The 20,603-nt window shown below is 43.4% G+C and overlaps 1 protein-coding gene across 1 annotated transcript in view; it reads left to right on the top strand.

Annotated features, from left to right (window-relative positions):
- Nucleotides 1–20,603, top strand: part of Sgk1 (serum/glucocorticoid regulated kinase 1) — a 110,504-nt gene that overhangs the window by 72,021 nt on the left and 17,880 nt on the right. Inside the window, exon 3 of the mRNA XM_076928105.1 lies at nt 6,246–6,321. Within this exon, the coding sequence (XP_076784220.1) occupies nt 6,246–6,321 (76 nt within the window). The remainder of the gene's footprint in view (nt 1–6,245; nt 6,322–20,603) is intronic.

A 20,603-nucleotide genomic window follows, 5' to 3' on the forward strand; every position in this document is an offset into this window, starting at 1 on the left:
GATCTTCAGACCATCAAGTGCTATACAATTAGACTAGTACAGGAGAAAAACAGCAAATATTTAGTTCCATTTATCACAGGAAGGAAAAAAAAATCACCCCTTTGCTGACACTTGCATCTGGCAAGCCAGACCCTATGGCTAAACTGAAAATGAAAGATTGAGTACCAGGCTTTTCCTTTCCTAAAAGAAAACTAAGTATGATAAATTACAGAATGCAGCAAGCCGGAGAACCACATTGGCTTTGAACCTGACACAGCTCCCCTGCAGGGAAGCAGAAAACTCTCTCCTACAGCAGTACATAAAACTCAGATCCACATAGTTCCCTCTCCCCTCCCTTTATTAACTGTCTTTTTGGACAAATACACATGGGGGGAAATATCAAAGAATGCAGTGTCATTTGCAACAGGAGATATTTAAAACATTTCTCTTCTCCTAGACTGAGAAGTGGCCATTTGCTTCTGGTTTCACCCAGTATTGGATTCATTTCTCGTATGTTTTGCTGAACAGTGACTCAGAGAAGCCACTATACTTACTTTGTAGCCCATATCAGTGAACACAGGCTACTCCAGCAGTGTTACAGCCTTCAGGCACAAGTTGGCCAAAACCAACTAAAAATATACCAGTATCTTTTTTTTTTTTTTTTTTTTTTTGGTTTGGTTTTTTTGAGACAGGGTTTCTCTGTGTAGCCCTGGCTGTCCTGGAACTCACTCTGTAGACCAGGCTGGCCTTGAGCTCAGAAATCCACCTGCCTCTGCCTCCCAAGTGCTGGGATTAAAGGCGTGCGCCACCACCGCCAGGCAAAACATACCAGTATCTTAACCCCACCAATCCTTTGGGATGGAACCTTGATGAGGTTGCCCATCCTCAATGAAGCCAGAATAGAATCAATTAGAAAGGAACATGCTTTAGATGGGGCAAAAGAAATATTGGTGCGGGTTTTTTTTTTTTTTTTTTTTGGAGGGGAGGTAGATGCTAATAATTTACTAAATTATACTTGAACTTCTGCAAATAATTTTCAAGGTATTGAGGACTTTGTTTGTTTTCGGTTTTTCAGACACATGGTATGTTGTGTATAGAAAACACTCTGGAATATGCTCTCGCCAGATGTGCTGATGTATCTAGTAGTGGAAAAGACCTAAGGGTTTCTTGGGTTTTGTTTGTTTGTTTTGTTTTTGCAAAGAAGATGAAGAAAAACTAAAGCAAACAAGAAGAGAATTGCAGTGTGGAGACTCCTGGAGGTGAGGCATCACCTGTCACTGCCAGTCCTTTATGGAAAAGACATTAAGAATGGAGGTGTCTACTCCTCCCAATTAACCCCATCCCATGATGCTCATTGCTGTAAAGTTAGGAGGCTTAGCATAACAGAAAAAAAAAAAAAAAAAAACCACACGGTAAACCACATCCAGCATGGTTGGCATGTCCTTTAATTCCAGAAGCTCAAGCTGAATGAGATCTAGGTTCCTCATTTTGGGTTTTAAGCCAGGATCATATACAGTAGCCTCAAGTGGCTTCAAACTCATGGTATTTCTCCTGTCTCAGCTTCCCAAGTGTCTCTCCTCCATGCCTGGCTCTGACTCTCATTTTAACAGTCTAGATATTATAATTCTTTCATTCAGCAAATACTTATGGATGACTTATGGATGTCTACTGTGTATCAAGTACCCCTTTTAAGTACTCAGTGTTTATAAAATGCCACAAAGAAAACAAGTGAGAAAATTGTGTTTCGGTATATAATCAGTAACACAGGAAAAAATAGGCAGGTAAGAGAAAGGAAGCTTCCATCTCCGTAGAGCACACAGAGAAGACTGACAGAAAGAGGACATCTGAGCTTATAGGTAGAGACAAGTGCTTGAATACCTGTGGGAAGAGGGTCCAGGGTGAAGAATTAGTGCATGCAGTTCTGTAAGGAAGCCTTTTTACTGCCTTATATGTGTATTATTTAATAAACAGCAAAGTTTATTCTTTAGCTCAAGCTATCCTGGAACTCACTTTACAGCCAAGACGGCCTCAAACTCTTGTGCCAAGCCTCCTGCCTCCATCTTGTCTTGTGAGGGCTGAAATGAATTGTAGACATGAGCTTTTAACAGCAAAGTTCTTTCATTAAAAGTTTCTACTTTCTCACATCTTCCAGCCTCCTGGTCATCAGTAACCTGTAGACATGTCTGATGGTCTGAACATGGATGATAATAACTCTGCCAATTCTACCTTCTGGTGTGTGTGTGTGTGTGTGTGTGTGTGTGTTACACTTAACCCTATGGTTAAGTGTAAGACAGTCTTAATTTTAACCTGGTCCATACAATTCCAAAGCACACATTCCAGTTGTATGTATTTTTACTCACCATGCTCTAAGAGAAATGCATGGAGTTTCTCTTACCAAACTGCATGGTAAGAGAAACACCTACCGGTGTCTCCAGTGCTAGTCATTTCTTTCCTTACAGTCTCTCTTCATCTATTGATTGAGAAGACCCAAGTAAATCATCTGTGACATCCTTTCTAGACACAGATACTGAGATTCTCTGATAACATTAACTTTAGCAACTTTAATGCACTTTGAGTCCCAACAAATCAATGATTTGGTCGAAAACACACATTGATCGCTGTCTCTCTGAGTGGGACACAGTCTACAAACACCATGCTGCAAGGAAATTTTACTTAAGAATGTAATCACATGCTTTGGAGTGGAAAAACACAGACGTTTGGTCCGGATATCTTGGACTCTCAACTGGAAATGCAAATGCCTGCAGGATTGCATAGGAAACCTAAGAAGGTGACATGGAGATTTGGCTTGGTGCCAAGTACCCATTTTGGATGTCTTGAAAAGCTGTCTTCTGGTTTCTGCCAGGACACAACTTACAAATACGGATATGCAATCATTGATTACCGTGATTACTATTGAAAACAAGTATGTAAGGAAATAAGCTTTCAGAGAAACAAACAAACACCCCCCCCAAAAAAAACCCTTATCACCCCACTGCCTAACCCTGGCACCTACTTGCATCAGGGAATAAATTCACAAGAGTGAGGATTGTCCCTCTGTCCACACTTGTGCTGTGGCTCCAAGTACTGTTCTCATGTTCCTTCCATTAACTGAACCTAAACAACTGAATTAATGTGAGTACATACCTGCGTCTTAAGAAACTATAGTTCTCAGGTGATAACTTGAGATACACAGTCAAGGCTTGGATTCTGGGGACTAATCTGTAGCTTAGAGGCAGAACATGGCTCAGTCCTCAGCCCTGAAAACAAAATAAACACTAGGCTGGACAGATAATAATACTGATGATAAATAATACATAATAATAGTAAAAGACTATCTCTCGCTGGGCAGTGGTGGTGCATGCCTTTAATCCCAGCACTTGGGGTGGGGGTGGGGGGGCAGAGGCAGGCGGATTTCTGAGTTCGAAGCCAGCCTGGTCTACAGAGTGAGTTCCAGGACAGCCAAGGCTACACAGAGAAACCCTGTCTCAAAAAAACAAAAAACAAAACAACAACAAAACAAAAACCCCCCAAAAACAAAACAAAACAAACAAACAAACAACAACAACAACAAAGAATGTCCTGGGATATATTTGCGCATTTAAGAGTTCCATACAATAGTTACACTTCTTTCTTTGTCACCCTTAGAGTGGAAATCTCATTAAAGAAATCTTCTTAAATATTTATGCAAAGGAACCAAATCATCCCTTAGGGGAGCAAAGTTCCAGGCACTTGGTATTTCTTTGGTTTCGACCTGACTTCAGAGACAGGTATCCCATGAAGACTCAGCAGGATCTACAATAATGAATTTTCTCACTTCTGTGGGGTATCTACAGCTACAGCGCATGGCTAATTAACCCTGACAGTGGGCATAATGATTCGTGGGTTCATACTTAAACAACCCTGTATGGGATTCATGAAGAATGGCCTGTTTATACTCTCACCTGCCACAAATACAGAGAACGCGGGATTCTTGATGTCTCTAGCATGAACAGGAAATGCTCTCCCACATAAAAGACATTTTGAAAGCAAATAGTAACGTGGAATCATTCATAAGCGAATGAGCTCCCCAAGAACAGCACTCTTGTATAAAGGTCGGGGGGGGGGGGGCACAAGGTAGTTACAGCTGTTAGCATATGGTAACTTTCCATATTGGTATAGGTTTTTAAAGAATGAAAACATTTTGCAGTTAAAAGGTGTAAGAAGTGGCAAAAAAAATTAGTCTATTCTTTCCTTCTTTTTTTTTTTTTTTTTTTTTTTTTTTCCCCACAAGACGCGGAAGCGCGGGATTCGAACGCTCGCACCAAGAGACGGTGCACCCTCTGCAGGCGGGCGCCTTAAGGGCCAAGCCACCAGCAGTTCGCTAATCTTGCTTCTTGTTAAGTTCATATGTTTGTTAGGACATTTTGATTGCTCACGGATGTAGAATGCTGGTGGTCCCACCTGGGAGCTGTCCTTCAAGATCAGTACCTTATTTCAGGGACTATTTGGCACTAGACCAAGGGCTCTCAAGGGCAAGTTCATATTGCAGAAAGGATGCCTTCTAAGTCAGTGACCTCAGTAAAGAGACTCAACACCACCGACTAAAGGGAAGGGGGACTATCAACCCGGAAAGGTTAGGTTACCATGAGACACACCTACAATTTTCAAATACTTGAGGTGTTTGCTACATAAAGAAAAAAGAAGCACAAAATGCTGTGTAAGCCTTGGAAGGAAGCCAACTCCAGGGTGGGTGATGTGCACCTGTAATCCCAGCACTTTAAAGAGGTAGGAGCAGGAGTTCAAAGCCAGCCTGAGCAAGACCGTGATATAACAAACAAAGCAAATAATTGTGAACTGGAATCAGTGACTAAAGATTTAAAGATCCAGATCTCAGAATATCCTGTTGAAGAGGTTTCTATGAAATGTATAAAGTCCATTTTACCATTAAGATATATCCCATTAAGTAAAGGCACATTTGAAATCTATATATCAAGGGAGTATGACGTTGCTTCCCAAAATGCATCATCACTGCAGCTCCTTGGAAAACATGATAAGCAACCTAAGACAGAGGCAGGAGGATACTTGCAAGGGTGAGGCAAGCCTCAGCAGTACAGTGAGTCTCTGTTTCGACAAATGAGAATTTGAAAAATTTAGGATTATAAATTGACTCTCCATACTAGAGTTTCTAAATTAAATATCAAGTATTACATATGCCCATATAAATTACTTAAGAATATAAAGATTCTACTGTACCTATGTCTTAGTTTCTTTTTTTTTTTTTTTTTTTGTCACTACAAGAAAGTGTCTGACAAAAGCTGTTTGGTAAGAGAAAGGGATTATTTAGGCTCAAAGTTTGAGAGTACTTTCTCCATCAAGGTAGAAAAGCCTCAGCTGCAGGAGCCTGAGGCAACTGGTCACATTGTATCCATCTAAGAAGCAAAGACAAAGAAGTCCTGTGCTTAGCTCACTTTCTCATCTTTAGAAGTCTAGAATCCCAGCAGCCAGGGGAATGGTGCTGCCCAGAGTGGAGGGTGGAGGGGGAGGTGTCTTCCAACTTCAGTGAACCTAATTGAGATATCCTCTCACAGGCATGTTCAAAAGCTCATCTCCTAGGTGATTTTAGAGTCATCAAGTTGGTGACTGGGGTTAGCCTTTTCAAATTACAAAAGGAGAATTCTTTCACTTTATTTTTGTTTACAAATTATTATTGTTAAAGACAGTGTCTCACCATGTGCTCCTGGCTAGCCTGGAACTCCCTAGGTAAACCAAGCTGCCCTCAGACTCCTACTTCTGCCTCCTAAATGATTTGATTAAAAGCATGTCCTACCATGCTCGGCTAGAAGAATTTCTTTTGAAGTTCTCCTCATTACTATACATTCTCACAGGCAGTATTTACTAAAGTTACAATTTCTGTTACAGACAGATCTGAAACAGCTTTTGTGTCATCATTGGGGCCCTCTGCAGCAGTTGTGTGGTCTGTGCATTGTACATAGTACTGACAGAGGAGAGAGGGAAAATTAGTCCCCAATTACTTATCTGGCTATTAGCCCGACAGCTACTCTATCGTGGGTGAGCAACAACCCCAGATTGTGAAGGATTAAAGGGTTTCCCACGTTTGGGACTTTGGAGCTACAGTCAGCAGAGTCTTAAACACCCCAGCTCTGGCCCAGTATGCTGTTGTACAAGCCTTAACTCTGGAACATCTACCCTAGAACAATAATAGGCCTAGAAGCAGTGACATGGAGACTTGATTTTCACAGCTGTTCTTTTCCCTTTATGTTTTCCAGATGAAAGAACCATGTAATCATGCCAACATTCTGACCAAGCCTGACCCAAGATCCTTCTGGACTAATGATGACCAAGGTATTATTAGATCTGTGTACCAGGTCCTACAGTGTGCGGGGTACATACTGTATCATTTGCTTGCATGCTTGTGCCTAGCCTAAGGAATAATTACAGTTCACTATTAACTGTATTCCCCAAAACATCCCTTCATTATATTTCTCTGCTTCGGTATCTGAGGTATATGCACCATCTGTATAGCTTTGTGGATTGCAAACTGTATTCCAGAGCTGGGGAACTGAAGAGTGGCTGTATTTCCTAGAGTAATTGGGAAGATCAGTGGAATAATATAGGCAAGACATCAGCACACATGTTTTAGTGGACATGATGGTTCATGTTTCTAATCTCAGTACTCAGGAGGTTGAGTCAAGAGGATCAAGCCCAAGAGTTTAAGGCTAGCCTGGGCTACATAGAAAGGAAAAGGTATTCAAAGAACCTAAAAGCCTAAAATAAATCAAATATTAAAGTTCTTAGAGGAGAGCAGACAATGACTATGCTGTCAATGGTCTGAAGCTATCCAAGCAAGAGGAGGACTCCTCTGTGAGATGAGAGGAGCACTACTCTGTGAGATGAGAGGAGCACTCCTCTGTGAGATGAGAGGAGCACTCCTCTGTGAGATGAGAGGAGCACTCCTCTGTGTGATGAGAGGAGCACTGCTCTGTGAGATGAGAGGAGCACTCCTCTGTGTGATGAGAGGAGCACTCCTCTGTGAGATAAGAGTGAGATGAGAGGAGCACTGCTCTGTGAGATGAGAGGAGCACTCCTCTGTGAGATGAGAGGAGCACTCCTCTGTGAGATGAGAGGAGCACTGCTCTGTGAGATGAGAGGAGCACTCCTCTGTGAGATAAGAGTGAGATGAGAGGAGCACTCCTCTGTGAGATGAGAGGAGCACTGCTCTGTGAGATGAGAGGAGCACTCCTCTGTGTGATGAGAGGAACACTGCTCTGTGTGATGAGAGGAGCACTCCTCTGTGAGATGAGAGGAGCACTACTTTGTGAGATGAAAGGAGTACTCCTCTGTGAGATGAAAGGAGCACTCCTCTGTGAGATGAGAGGAACACTCCTCTGTGTGATGAGAGGAGCACTCCTCTGTGAGATAAGAGTGAGATGAGAGGAGCACTGCTCTGTGAGATGAGAGGAGCACTGCTCTGTGAGATGAGAGGAGCACTGCTCTGTGAGATGAGAGGAGCACTCCTCTGTGAGATGAGGAGCACTCCTCTGTGAGATAAGAGTGAGATGAGAGGAGCACTGCTCTGTGAGATGAGAGGAGCACTGCTCTGTGAGATGAGAGGAGCACTGCTCTGTGAGATGAGGAGCACTCCTCTGTGAGATAAGAGTGAGATGAGAGGAGCACTGCTCTGTGAGATGAGAGGAGCACTGCTCTGTGAGATGAGAGGAACACTGCTCTGTGAGATGAGAGGAGCACTCCTCTGTGAGATGAAAGGAGCACTCTTCTAGTGAGATGAGAGGAACACTCCTCTGTGATGATGAGAGGAAGCACTGCTCTGTGAGATAAGAGTGAGATGAGAGGAGCACTGCTCTGTGAGATGAGAGGAGCACTGCTCTGTGAGATGAGAGGAGCACTGCCTCTGTGTAGATGAGAGGAAGCACTGCTCTGTGAGATGAGGAAGCACTCTGTGAGATAAGAGTGAGATGAGAGGAGCACTGCTCTGTGAGATGAGAGAAGCACTCCTCTGTGAGATGAGAGGAGCACTCCTCTGTGAGATGAGAGGAGCACTGCTCTGTGAGATGAGAGGAGCACTGCTCTGTGAGATGAGAGGAGCACTCCTCTGTGAGATGAGAGGAGCACTCCTCTGTGTGATGAGAGGAGCACTGCTCTGTGAGATGAGACACTATGCTTCAACTTCTACAAGACCAGCAGGGCACAGAACTCACAGGCAGAACACTTACCTAATATACACACAGTCCTAAGTTTGATCCCCAGCACCACAGATAAAATAAAAACTAAGGAAAACAAAAGAGTCTTTGGATTTAGGCTGGGATTGAAGTTCTGTGGTAGAGGGGCTTAACTAGCAGGTATCAGGCCTAGGTTCAAGGTGTAGGATGAAAAAAAATCAGTCAGAGGGTAAAGTGTGTTCTAGAAGTGAGAAGACTTTCTTTCTGTGAGCCATGATACCGAATAGCACTAAGTAGACACTGGAAGTGAAGGGGGGGAGCAGCGCTGAAACAGAAAGAAGCTAAAACAACTGAGAGAGCGAGAACAGCTTCGCTTTCCCTAATTAAATAGGGGCTAATGAAACAGGAAAGCGGTGCTGAGCCTTAATATTTATGTTATGCCTCACACATTTATGAAGTGTGTTCACAAAATTTAATTCAGTGTATGTAGCAGGCCTGTGAAATAGGAGGGGCCATCTAATCCCAGGAGACTAGAAAGGAGGTGATAGGCTAGAACATCTGATACCTAATCCAGAGCCCAAGGCCAGAACAGCTGAAGGCTGGGAGCAGGGCAGAGCCCAGCACCAGCTGCTACACAGCCATCTACTACTTGCCGAGAGACAGCTCTCCGGTGAGAAGCAGTGGGGGCTAACTATGGGCTTTAATCTTTTCTTCATAAAAGGAGGGGGGGGCTACCCCAAAAGCTATTATTGCCTTTACTTGGGCTATCTTCTAGCTGGGTTCCCTTGTCTGGCCTCCGTGGGAAAGAAAGTGCCTAGCCTCACAGATCCTCAGGGGGATCCATCCCCACAGAAGTGCCTCTAGGGGGTGTGGTGGGGGATACCCATCTGCTCAGAGGAGAAGGGGATGTGAGGCATGGGGGGAAAGGATTGGGGTAGGGAGTGACCAGAAAGGGGGCAGTGAGCAGGCTGTAAAGTGAATAAGTAAAAAATTAAATTAAATTAAATTGAAAACACAAAGAGTGTATGTAATAACAGAAGCCAGGGACTTGGGGAGGGTGTGTGTGTGTGTGTGTGTGTGTGTGTGTGTGTGTGTGTGTGAAACTTTCTTTTCTTAGGAAGACTTAGGAAGACTGTTTATCTACCATTTTATGTATCTTTTTTTTTCCATTTGAAGGACAATGAGTGAACATGACAGTGCTTGGCCTGTCTGCACTGTCATTTAGTCTATTAGCAAAACAACACCACAATAAACAAGCCGGCTAAGACTGCTAAGATCCACAGCATGTATTCATGAAGGAAGCAAAGCAAAGGCAGCCTTAGCGTGAATGATTCTTGGTGTGATGTGGAGAGAATGTAAGGAGAGGGGGCCTCCTCTGGGACAGGCACAGACACCTTGGGTACTTACAGGAGAAACTATGATCAAGAATACTTCATTCATGCAGTTACTGAGACAGGAGCATTAAAAATCTTCATGTATGGTAGTAGAATTGTCCTATGAGTGTTCATTTAGTCAGTTTTTGTCACACACACAGTGTGTGTGTTAGAGAGAGAGAGAGAGAGAGAGAGAGAGAGAGAGAGAGAGAATGTGTATCTACCTGCATGTCTGCATGTCTTGTCTATTTGGGTACTTTCAGAGGTCAGATGAATGTGTCATTCATTCCTCAGACAACATCCAACTTTTTCTTGAGACAAGGTCTCTCTGTGACCTATAATTCATCAAGGAGCCTCTGCTGAGAAACCAGCAAGCCCCAGGGGATCCATCCACCTGTCTCTGACTCCCTATCAATGGGATTGCAAGGTCATCAGCAGCACATTTGTCTTCTTACAAGTCTTCATGCTTGCAACGCCTGTGCTTCACCAGCTGGGCTCTCTCCTCGGACTCTTCGCCACATATGTTTCACAGTTCTTTCTACTGTGATTTATTCATCTTTTGTTTACTAGTTATTTATTCATTTATTTATTTTTAGGGAAAGGAAGAGAATGAAAAAGTTACCCAGTAGCCCAGGCTAGCCTTGAACCTTGAACTCCAATAGAGTCCAGTCCCTAACTGGTGGAAATCGTCCTGCCATAACTTCCAGGAAGCTGAGATTACAGATATGAGACACCATGCTTGACTTTTCTTTCTTTTTCTTTACCTCTGGGGTGTGTGTGTGTGTGTGTGTGTGTGTGTGTGTGTGTGTGTCTGGGACAGGATCTCACTAAAGGGTTTTGAACTCACCATGAAGATCAGAATGGCCACAAACCCATGAGTAACCTTTCTGCTCCCCCGTCCCAAGAGCTGAGACTTCAGGTGTTGTCAACCACACCTAACTCACTTTGTTCCTGCAAGGTGTTCCTGTAGACATCTGTCTGGGTATTTGGAATTTCATCAGTTTTAAAGATGTAAGGCTGTGTCTTCTGAATGAGAAGTCAGCAAAGTTCAATCTCTCTCTCTCTCTCTCTCTGTCTCTCTCTCTGTGTCTCTCTCTCTGTGTCTCTCTCTCTGTCTCTCTCTCTCTCTCTCTCTCTCTCTCTCTCTCTCTGTGTATGTACACCTGTCCCATGTGTCCTTTGAGCTAGGGACTGAACCTAGGGCCATGTGTATGCTAATAAAGTGTTCTTACACAGAACCATATCCCTAGTGAGATTTATTTATTTATTCACCCACGTACTTTGTTTGTTTGTTTGTTTGAGACAGGGTTTCTCTGTGTAGTCCTGGCTGTCCTGGAACACCTACTTCCTTTTAATCATTAGATTTTCCCTGATTTGAGTGCTATATTAGGGCTCTCTACAGAGACAGAATCAATGAATGGGAAGTCCAAGAATTCAGAAGTTGCTTATGCCACTAGGCTGATGTCTCAGCTGGTCTTCTGTAGCCACCAGCATCCCAAAGAAGTAGTCTCTAACGCCATTGAAGGGATGGACCTAGAAAGACTGGAGCAAACAGGCAACGAGCAAAAGCTTCCCTTTGCCATGTCCTCAAGATCTGGATGAAAGGCATTTATGTGTCTCCCCACCTCAGAGATCTAGACAAGAAGTGGATCCAACCACTTCAGACCAAGCAAAAAATATTTCACTGGTGTGCTCTTCATTTCTGGATTGCAGTTCCTTCCAGATATAGTCAAGTTGGCAACCAAGAATAGTCATCACAAATACAATAAGCCTAAATAGATTACATAGTCTCTCATTTGTTACCCAGACAGGGTTTCTCTGTGTAGCCCTGCCTGTCCTGGAACTTGTTCTGTAGAACAGTTGCTACCAACTCAAGAAATATACCTGTCTTGGCCTCCCAAGTACTAGGAATAAAGGCGTGTGTCACTACCCCCACTCAAATATTATTTTATTAAGAATAAGGAATTTCTGAGGAACAGCTCAGAAGTCTGGTAGAAATATTTTCACATCCATTGTTCTTCGTGAGAGGAAGACTGGCATGCTCATCTGCCATATGCAGCTGCCGGAGAGGCACAAAACGTCATGTTTAGTCTCAGTTTCATGTTTAGGATTTGAAAGTGTTTTATACTTTACGTGGAGTGTAAGGAAGAAAGCCATGTATTGAAGGTCACATAGGTAATCCCAGCAGGCGAGAGGACCAATCAGTCAAAGTTTGAGGGCAGCCTGACCTCAGGGTAAGACCAAATCACCTCAGGAAGAAAGAAAGAAGGAAGGGAAGGAGGAAGAGAGAGAGAGAGAGAGAGAGAGAGAGAGAGAGAGAGAGAGAGAGAGAGAGGCAAAGAGAGGAGTCCACCCTCTTCTCTGGGGCAGGAGTCCCTGAAGCCTTCCCAGAATTCACTCAGCCCATAGCAAACAAGTCTATACAAGTTCAAGTTCCTTTCTGCTGTCACTTAAGACTGGAACTTGTGCCTGGCATTTGCTTTTTTGTACAATTTGTTTTAAGTTTGCTGGCCCTGTGGTGGGCTGGAATATACTATAAATCAGAATTTCAACACAGAATGAATCTCCTTCCACCTTCACAATGTGTCGTCGTCCCCGTCGCCCCACCCCCACCCCACCCCAAGCTATTATTAGCAACACTGACAGCATTCTCTGGCTGTGAGAAGCCAGGTGATAGTAAGCCAGTGATTAAACCATAGTCTTGAGGACCATTCTTTTATCTGGGCACTTGTTTGCCGGGTAAGAGAATGGCTCCCTGAAGCTCTTCCTGAATTTCTCCAAGTCTGCTTATCATGAGTTATTTTAACCCTTACATTTGTCAAAATCTCTAAATTTAGTTTCCAGTACTCATCTGTTTACCATTTGAGACAGAGTCTTGCTGTGTCATCCAGGCTAGGTTCAAACTCCCAGCAATCCTCCTCCTGCCTTGGTGTCCCATTCTTTGGGATTATAGACATGAACTTCTGTGCATAGCTGGATTACTTTGAAGGGGAATTTCAGAGCCATGGTCAAAATTGGGGATAATTTTTCCTGAGGAGACAAGTTAATGCTCTGTTACTTTTCAGAATTGTGTGTGTAGTTTCTGCATTTGTGTGTCTGTGTCTGGTTGTGTGTGCGTTTATATGTGTGATAGTACGTGTGTGTATGTGTCTGTGTTGGTGAGTGTTTATTGTAGAATAAATGTGACATGAAAGTAGAAGGAGGGACAGCCAGGTGGGAAGGAACATGTGGGGAAGGGGAGCCAGGGTGATGGGGATGAGGAGGGATGTAGAGAGAGATGTAATCCACAGTAGTGATTGATGTGTGAGGAAAAACAGAAGAAAAGACACTCAGTAATCGAATCAAATAATAAAGTTCCTAAAAAAGAGTGAATGGAGTTACTTTGTATAGATGAATAAATGTCATGTATTATTAATTGGAAATCTCAGAGTCAGATGTGGGCTGGCTCTATATAAGCTGTAAACTAGGGAGAACATTGCAGAGCCCAAAGTAACACAGGCAACCGTCCAAGCTGCTATTTGCTGACCAGAACTAGACAGTAATATCCCATTGATGAAAGCACCACATGCCTTGGTCACAGGACAGAGAAAGTTCAAGCTGGAACGGGACTGGAACTTTCCTTCTTGCTGGCCAGCCCTCAGAATTCCAGAAGGTGCCATGCAGGCTGCTGGGGGAGAATTCTCATTATTCAGTCTTATTCAGCTGTGGACCCCTTGTTCAAGGTGAGCCTATTGGTGCATTGTCAAGTTCCTTATGGGGATAACCAATCGCTCTCTGATTGGATTTGGTGCTGGGTCCATAAGAAGAAATTGACTTCTTGTATTGTAAACCTAGCTGAAAGCCCTTGGCTTGTGAAGTCATTTGGCCTAGTGAGGACGTTTCTATAGTTTCTAAGTGGACATGATGTGCCCACCAAATTACCTTCTCTATAACTGTGTTTGTGGCCATAGAATGCTACTGCTATCGGCTTTGACCTGAGAGGTTCCATTCTGCAGTGATCAGCGGTGACTGCAAAGATTCATCACTGCTCAAACTACACATATAAATGACTGTTGAATGCCCAGCCATGAATGGGATGTCTCTAACATGCCCTTCACTGTCTCTAACATGCCCTTCATGGTACAGGGAACACCGTTGGAAGGTGGGGTGGAAGGAATGAGAAATCTAGAGAAAAGTGTGTGGTGGGTTGTAACGTAGAACAACGACTTGCAAGCGTGCCATAGCTATGACACTCTGGAGCTCACCGCAGGCGTGATTTCCTGTCTGAGCTCCACACACTGGGACCTGTCAACACCCTGTTACAGGAGGTCGAATACCTCAGCCACGCAATCAACTCTTATCAACTCTGATTCAGACTACCTTGCTTTGTAGAAGTTGAAATTTGACCACAGATGACCTCAATATGACAACAGCTGCTGATAGTCTTGATTGATTAGTTTAATGAATCACACGGAGAAGTGTTTTTTATGCTGACAAATGAAAGGCTCCTTGCAAGCTGAGCTTTCCCTTTGACAAGTACAACAAAGGGTCATCATGAAAAGAGGGGAGGAAAAATGGACGTTTGAAGTTAGAATCACTAAGTCTTTAGCTATCTCACACTACCCCTTAAAATAATTCCCAGGACATTTAGTTCCTAAAAGTCCTTTGCATATGGCAGAGGCTTAATTAAACATGCGTTGGACAAACGAATGACTAGCTCTCACCAAAACTTAAGGTGGAGGAATGTGTTCCACATTGAAGGTTTTATTGAAGAAAATCATCAGAAGGACAAAGGTGCGTTCTACCGCTTGCATGTTGTCTACTATACCATCTTCTTCTGGGACACACGTTTCAAAATGGACATTCATTACTTCTTTCTATGTGTGTGTGTGTGCGCGCGCGCGCGCGCGCGCGCGTGCGTGCGCGTGCATGTATGCATATGTGTGTATCTAAGACAAGGTCTCAGACTGACCCAAAGTCAAGGCAATCTCCAGCCTTAGTCTTCTAAGTACTGGCATTCCAGGCATGAGCTAGCATGTTCAGATAACACTGTACACTTGGAAACTGCTGGCCACGGGCACGCTCCGTTTCCTGAAGCATGTCTCTTCGGGTGGACCATGCCCAGAGTAACAGGAAGCAGCCGGAGTTCTGCAATGCCTGCTGTGGTTCACGTGGTGAACTTGAGACTAAGACCTCCTGCCGGGAGTGGTGGTGCACGCCTTTAATCCCAGCATTTGGGAGGCAGAGGCAGGCAGATTTCTGAGTTCAAGGCCAGCCTGGTCTACAGAGTGAGTTCCAGGACAGCCAGGGCTACACAGAGAAACCCTGTCTCGAAAAACAAAAACAAAAACAAAAAACAAAAACAAAAACAAAAAAAAAGAAAAGAGAGAGAGAGAGAGAGAAAAGAAGAGAGAGAGAGAGAGAGAGAGAGAGAGAGAGAGAGAGAGAGAGAGAATAAGACCTCCTGACTCTGCCATGGAATGTGGGCTTCCGCCTCAGTGGCTTCCTGCCATGATCTACCCCCCCTGGGTGATTTCATCCACCACCAAGAATGGAACCATAATAGTAGACTGTGAGCAATTAGTGCATTCAAGGAGGTAATGCAGCACAGTTAATGGTGTAACATGTTCTTAGTGGGCAGTGTGTGTTTTTGGAGGAAGAATTCTGCATTTACAAGGCAATTCACACAATTACGTTTGCGGGGGGGGGGGGGGTAAACGAGTCCCATGTTTTGCTTTATCGCTACTCTCACTATTTTGAGCCTTACAGGACTTTTAATGGTGTTTGTTTTTCTTGAGATTTAAAGCGTCATCATTTATTGAAACATATTATCTATCTAGGGCCCCAGACACAAGATTGACAGGCTTTCTGGAGATGCATACAGGCACACTCGAACCCCTTCGTGAGCTCTGAGCCCAAAGTCCTGCAGCTGGAGATAACACTGGGCACTGTCTGCTCATTTAGATAAAATAGCTCACTTATTTATTTATTTATTTATTTATTTATTTATGGCTTTTAATCTTTAAGCTGTTAAACAAGTAATTGGCAAGGTAAGGTTGTAAACTCAGATTTTAGGGGTTTTTTTTGGACTGAAACAGCCTCTTCCACATTATTCTCTGTATGTGTCATTCCATATTCTTCTATGTAGCCTTGGCTACTGCAACCAGAAAGACAGCAACACCGTTTTCTTGCATTCTTAGAATCCTTAATAGAGAGGGTTGGATTCTATGCTACATGTGGTGGTGAGTACATGTTTTCCTAGTGCTAGGAAGGTAGGGGCAGCAAGATTGGAGTTCAAGGCCATTTTAACCTACAGAGTGGGCTTGAGACCAGCTTGTGTTGTGTGAGACCCTATCTCAAAACAACTGGAAAAACCAAACCAAAGAAGTGGAATTCTAAAGCCAGGACTTGGAATGCAGGAAAGAACTTTGCTCTCTTTTGGCATGTGCAGCAGTTTGGAGAGTTCTAAACTGAGGATGGGTTACCCATTCCAGGGTACAGTGCATGTCCTTCCAGGGTACAGTGCATGTCCTTCCAGGGTACAGTTCATGTCCTTCCAGGGTACAGTGCATGTCCTTCCAGGGTACAGTGCATGTCCTTCCAGGGTACAGTGCATGTCCTTCCAGGGTACAGTGCATGTCCTTCCAGGGTACAGTGCATGTCCTTCCAGGGTACAGTTCATGTCCTTCCAGGGTACAGTGCATGTCCTTCCAGGGTACAGTGCATGTCCTCCAGGGTACAGTGCATGTCCTTCCAGGGTACAGTATGTCCTTTTAGACGCCTATACTGGAAGGTGCTGAGAGTCAAGATCATGTAGCATCTGAGTTGTTTGGCATTAAAGTCTGTCAAATCCCAGCCTCATGACTACCCCATTGCCAAATGCATGTGTGACTTCAGAACCAGTTTAGCTTGTCACGGAGGAGCCCCCTCATGGTCCCTCAGATTGAGTAAATTAAGGGTTCAGCCTTCTGAGGCTTTACAAATAGAACAAGCTCTGTTCTGCCTTTGTGGGGCTCAGAAATTTATCTTCCTCTTTCTTTTGTTTTTGTTTTGTTTTGTTTTTCCAGACAGGGTTTCTCTGTGTAGTCCTGGCTGTCCTGGAACTCACTCTGTAGACCAGGCTGGTCTTGAACTCAGAAATCTGCCTGTTTCTGCCTCCCAAGTGCTGGAATTAAAGGCATGCGCCACCACCACCCGGCTATCTTCCTCTTTCTTCTGTCTAAAATTACTTGTTATTTCTGCTGTTTGACTGAAGGATGAACTAGCATATTCTGCAACGGCTGTGCAACGGCTGTGGTTTTTTTGTTGTTATTGTTGTGGTTTTTTTTTTTTTTTTTTTTTTTTCTGTTCCTGAGAAATTCACTGAAAATGTTTTCACACAGTACGGGTGCTGTTCCACTTACATGAATGCTTATCCCAATAAACACAGTGCAGACTGAAGCATACTGTTAGGAAGCATTTAGCACACACAACCTACCAAACACTATAACTTGGTTTACCTGCTCTACCGGTATTTAGAACATTTATGTTAGCCTACAGTGGACTATCACAAGGAACAATCTGTCTATACATCACTGGCCAGGATAACATTACATTTTTTTAGAAAATGTAATTTTTATTGAAGACATATCAATCTGGCATGATATGTTAAAATACTCTAATGGTGAATACTCTAATGTGTTCACAGATGACTCAGTGGGTAAAAGGTGCCTGCCACCAAGCAGATGGTGAAGGGAGAAAATCAAGTTCCTCAGATTGTGCTCAGAGCTCCACATTGACACTGTGATACATGCACGAGAGCGCGCTCGCACACACAGAGAGAGACAAACAAGACAAGTAATGTGTAAACAAAATCACTGGATTGTTTTTTTGTTTTGTTTTTGTTTTTGTTTTTTCAAGACAGAGTTTCTCTGTGTAGTCCTGGCTGTCCTGGAACTCACTCTGTAGACCAGGCTGGCCTTGAAGTCAGAAATCTGCCTGCCTCTGCCTCCCAAGTGCTGGGATTAAAGGCGTGCGCCACCACTTCCGGCACACTGGATTGTTTTTTTAAAACTTGTAAGTTGAACAGTTATAAATCAGTGGCTATCTTCTTGCACCTATTTTATTCAAATAATTCATTTTACACGTAAAAGCCTTGGTTTTCAAAATCTTTTTTGGTCTGGCGTTTAGTCTGGCTACATAGCTAGACTTTTCAGTCATACATAGACTTAAATAGTCATACATAGTTATACATAGTCTGGCCTGAAAGTCATTGCGTAGAGCAAGCTGACCTTGAACTTGTGACGCTCTTCCGGTCTCTGCCTTTATCTCCACCTCTTCCTCTGCCTCTGCTCCTGCCTCTGCTTCTGCCTCCCGGTGTGCCAGGACGACAGACACTTCATTTTCATAGTTTTTCTTACTGCTACAATTATATCAAGAAATTTTTGCTTAATTTGAAGTAGGAATATCTACTTTTAATCCATATCTTGAGGCAGGAAGGCACATCTTTTATCCAGACATTCAGCCTTGTGGATAAGCAACTCCTGGATTTTTGGACTTTCCATTCACAGCCGGCCATTGCTGTATTATCTGGACCGCAGCCTGTAAGTTATTCTAATAAATCTCCTTTCTGTTTTTATAGATTCTTTCTAAAAGTTCTGTTACTCTAGAGCAGTGGTTCTCAACCTTCCTAATGCTGTGACCCTTAAGTTCCTCATGTGGTGGTGACCCACCGCCATAAAATTGTTGTTGCTACTTTACAACTGTTATGTATCATAATGTAAATATCTGATATGTGACTCCCAAAGAGATGTAAAACCCCTGTTCTAAAGAAACCTGAGTAACACATGTTGCCATTTTAAAAATGTGAGATGTAGGTAGATTGAAGGTAATTCATGCTTTTGGAAAGTTGTCAACTAATTTCCCTCATCTTACTATCTTGTGTCAAAATGTATCAAGAATATCTAGTGATGTTAGTTGCAGCTAATGTGCTGAGGGTACAGTTGGGTGGGTGGAGACTGTATCCGGTATCTACAAAGCCCTGGACGCCATTCCCAGTGCCACATAAGCCAGCCCTTGGGAGGTAGAGACAAGGGGTCAGAAGATCAAGGACACCCCCAGCTACACCACAGTTACTTAAAGGTCAACCTGCACCGAATAATGACTAAGGCCAGCCTACAATCTTATTTTTAAGGTCTAATGCATCTGATTAATTTGCTGAAATATCAAGCCTCTGGTAGCTTTCTTTATTCTTACAAAAGAACAGTTTATAATGCCTAATACGAATTGTTGAGAGGGAAGCTTTCAACAAGTTAAATTTGAATTTACTCAAGCAAAGGATTCTTTTGCAAAGGTTGGTAGGCCCCAACCCTACCACCACCCAAGATAAAGTTTCTCTGTGTAGCCATGGCTGTCCTTGAACTCCCAGTCTCTAGACTGGGCTGGCCTCAAACTCAGATTCACCTGTTTCAGGTCAAGCAAATGATTCTAAATTTATGCCAGGCTTCAGAATCAAAGGAGACTCGGGACTAGGAATGGTAGGCAAGCCTATAAACTCAGTATTTGGGAGGTGAAGGAAATGGTCATAAGTTCAAGGCCACCCTGCACTATAAAGTAGAACCAGATCTCAGAGAAACAAAATGACAAGCTTTAGAAAAGAGATTGGTTGCTCTGTGGTGGTGGTGCATGCCTTTAATCCCAGCACTTAGGAGACAGTTCAATGGTCAGCCTTATCGATAGAGCAAGTTCCAGGCCAGTCAGGACTACACTGAGGAACTCTCTCAAAGGACAGAGCTATCTTGGATAAAAGGAACATTTGAGTAAAAAGTATTTTAATACAAAACTTGTGCACCACATGTGTATTAATGTACTTGTACCAGTGTATGTACATATGCAGATTACAAACATAAATATATAAGGTAATATAAGAATAAATTTGTTGAAGCAATTTTTTTTATTGTTCTAAATGACGGGACTATATTTAAATAAAATACAGGTTTTGAGGGAAGATATTATATAGTCCAGGCTGGCTTAGAATTTACTATGTAGCTATGGATAACTATGAACTTTTGGTCCTTCTGCTCTCACCTCCAAAGTGTTGGGATTACAAACATGCAATGAGGCATGTGGCAAACTGTACTTTGGACATTAAAGAAACTATTTTGTAACTTTAAACTGTATGTAGTAAATATAGCCAATAAACAGTAGGTAGCTATCCCAGGAATGGAGATAGTTTGCTGAATGGCAGGTGAGGACAGGGCTTCTGGTTTTTGTTTGTTTACGGGTCTCTGTAGCTCTGGCATTCTTGGAACTCACTCTGTAAACCAAGGTAGCCTTGAACTCCCAGATCCACCTGCCTCAGGCATCCCAGTACTGGAATTAAAGGCATGCACCACCACACCCAGCTGTGGATTTAGCTTCTTAATGGAATGGGTGGAGAGGAGTGTCGGGGAATGGAGGCCTGTAAATGGAGGAAATTAGAAATGAGAATACGATTTTAAGGTAGAGAGTTCATACAAAACAAGACTGGGCTGGGCAGTGGTGGCACACGCCTTTAATCCCAGCACTTGGGAGGCAGAGGTAGGCGGATTTCTGAGTTCGAGGCCAGCCTGGTCTACCGAGTGAGTTCCAAACAAAACAAGACTGTAGACTGACAGAACAGAGAGAATATGGGGGTACTGGAATGGGCATCCATGAGCCCTGTGGTGCCCCAACTTTACCCAGCCCCCTTTCAGAAATGCATGGCAATAGCCATTACTTAGCCATTACGACATTGGTACTAGCTAAGTTGTACTGCCCTCGTGGGCATCAAATGACATAAGTAGACTTCTCAAACTGTCCCCCTGCCCCTCCCAACCCCCCCCCCCCCGTGTTCCCCATCATCCCTTGTGGTTAGCAAAATGGCTGTTAACTGTGAGGACAGTTTGAACGAGTGAGAACTTTCCTCAGCCTAATGATGGGTCCTGATTCAGGGCAGAACTGGAATGTTGTATTTCCTGGAAACTCTGCTCGCTCTCCTTAACTGCTTCAGTGATGTCAAAGCTGTGACTTAGCTCCAGTGTGCACACAGGTGTTTGGAGGAAGGACAGTTCAAACTGAGAAGTAATCTTGCCAGTAA

Source organism: Arvicanthis niloticus, chromosome 30 (genome assembly GCF_011762505.2).
Source record: "Arvicanthis niloticus isolate mArvNil1 chromosome 30, mArvNil1.pat.X, whole genome shotgun sequence".
NCBI lineage: Eukaryota > Metazoa > Chordata > Mammalia > Rodentia > Muridae > Arvicanthis > Arvicanthis niloticus.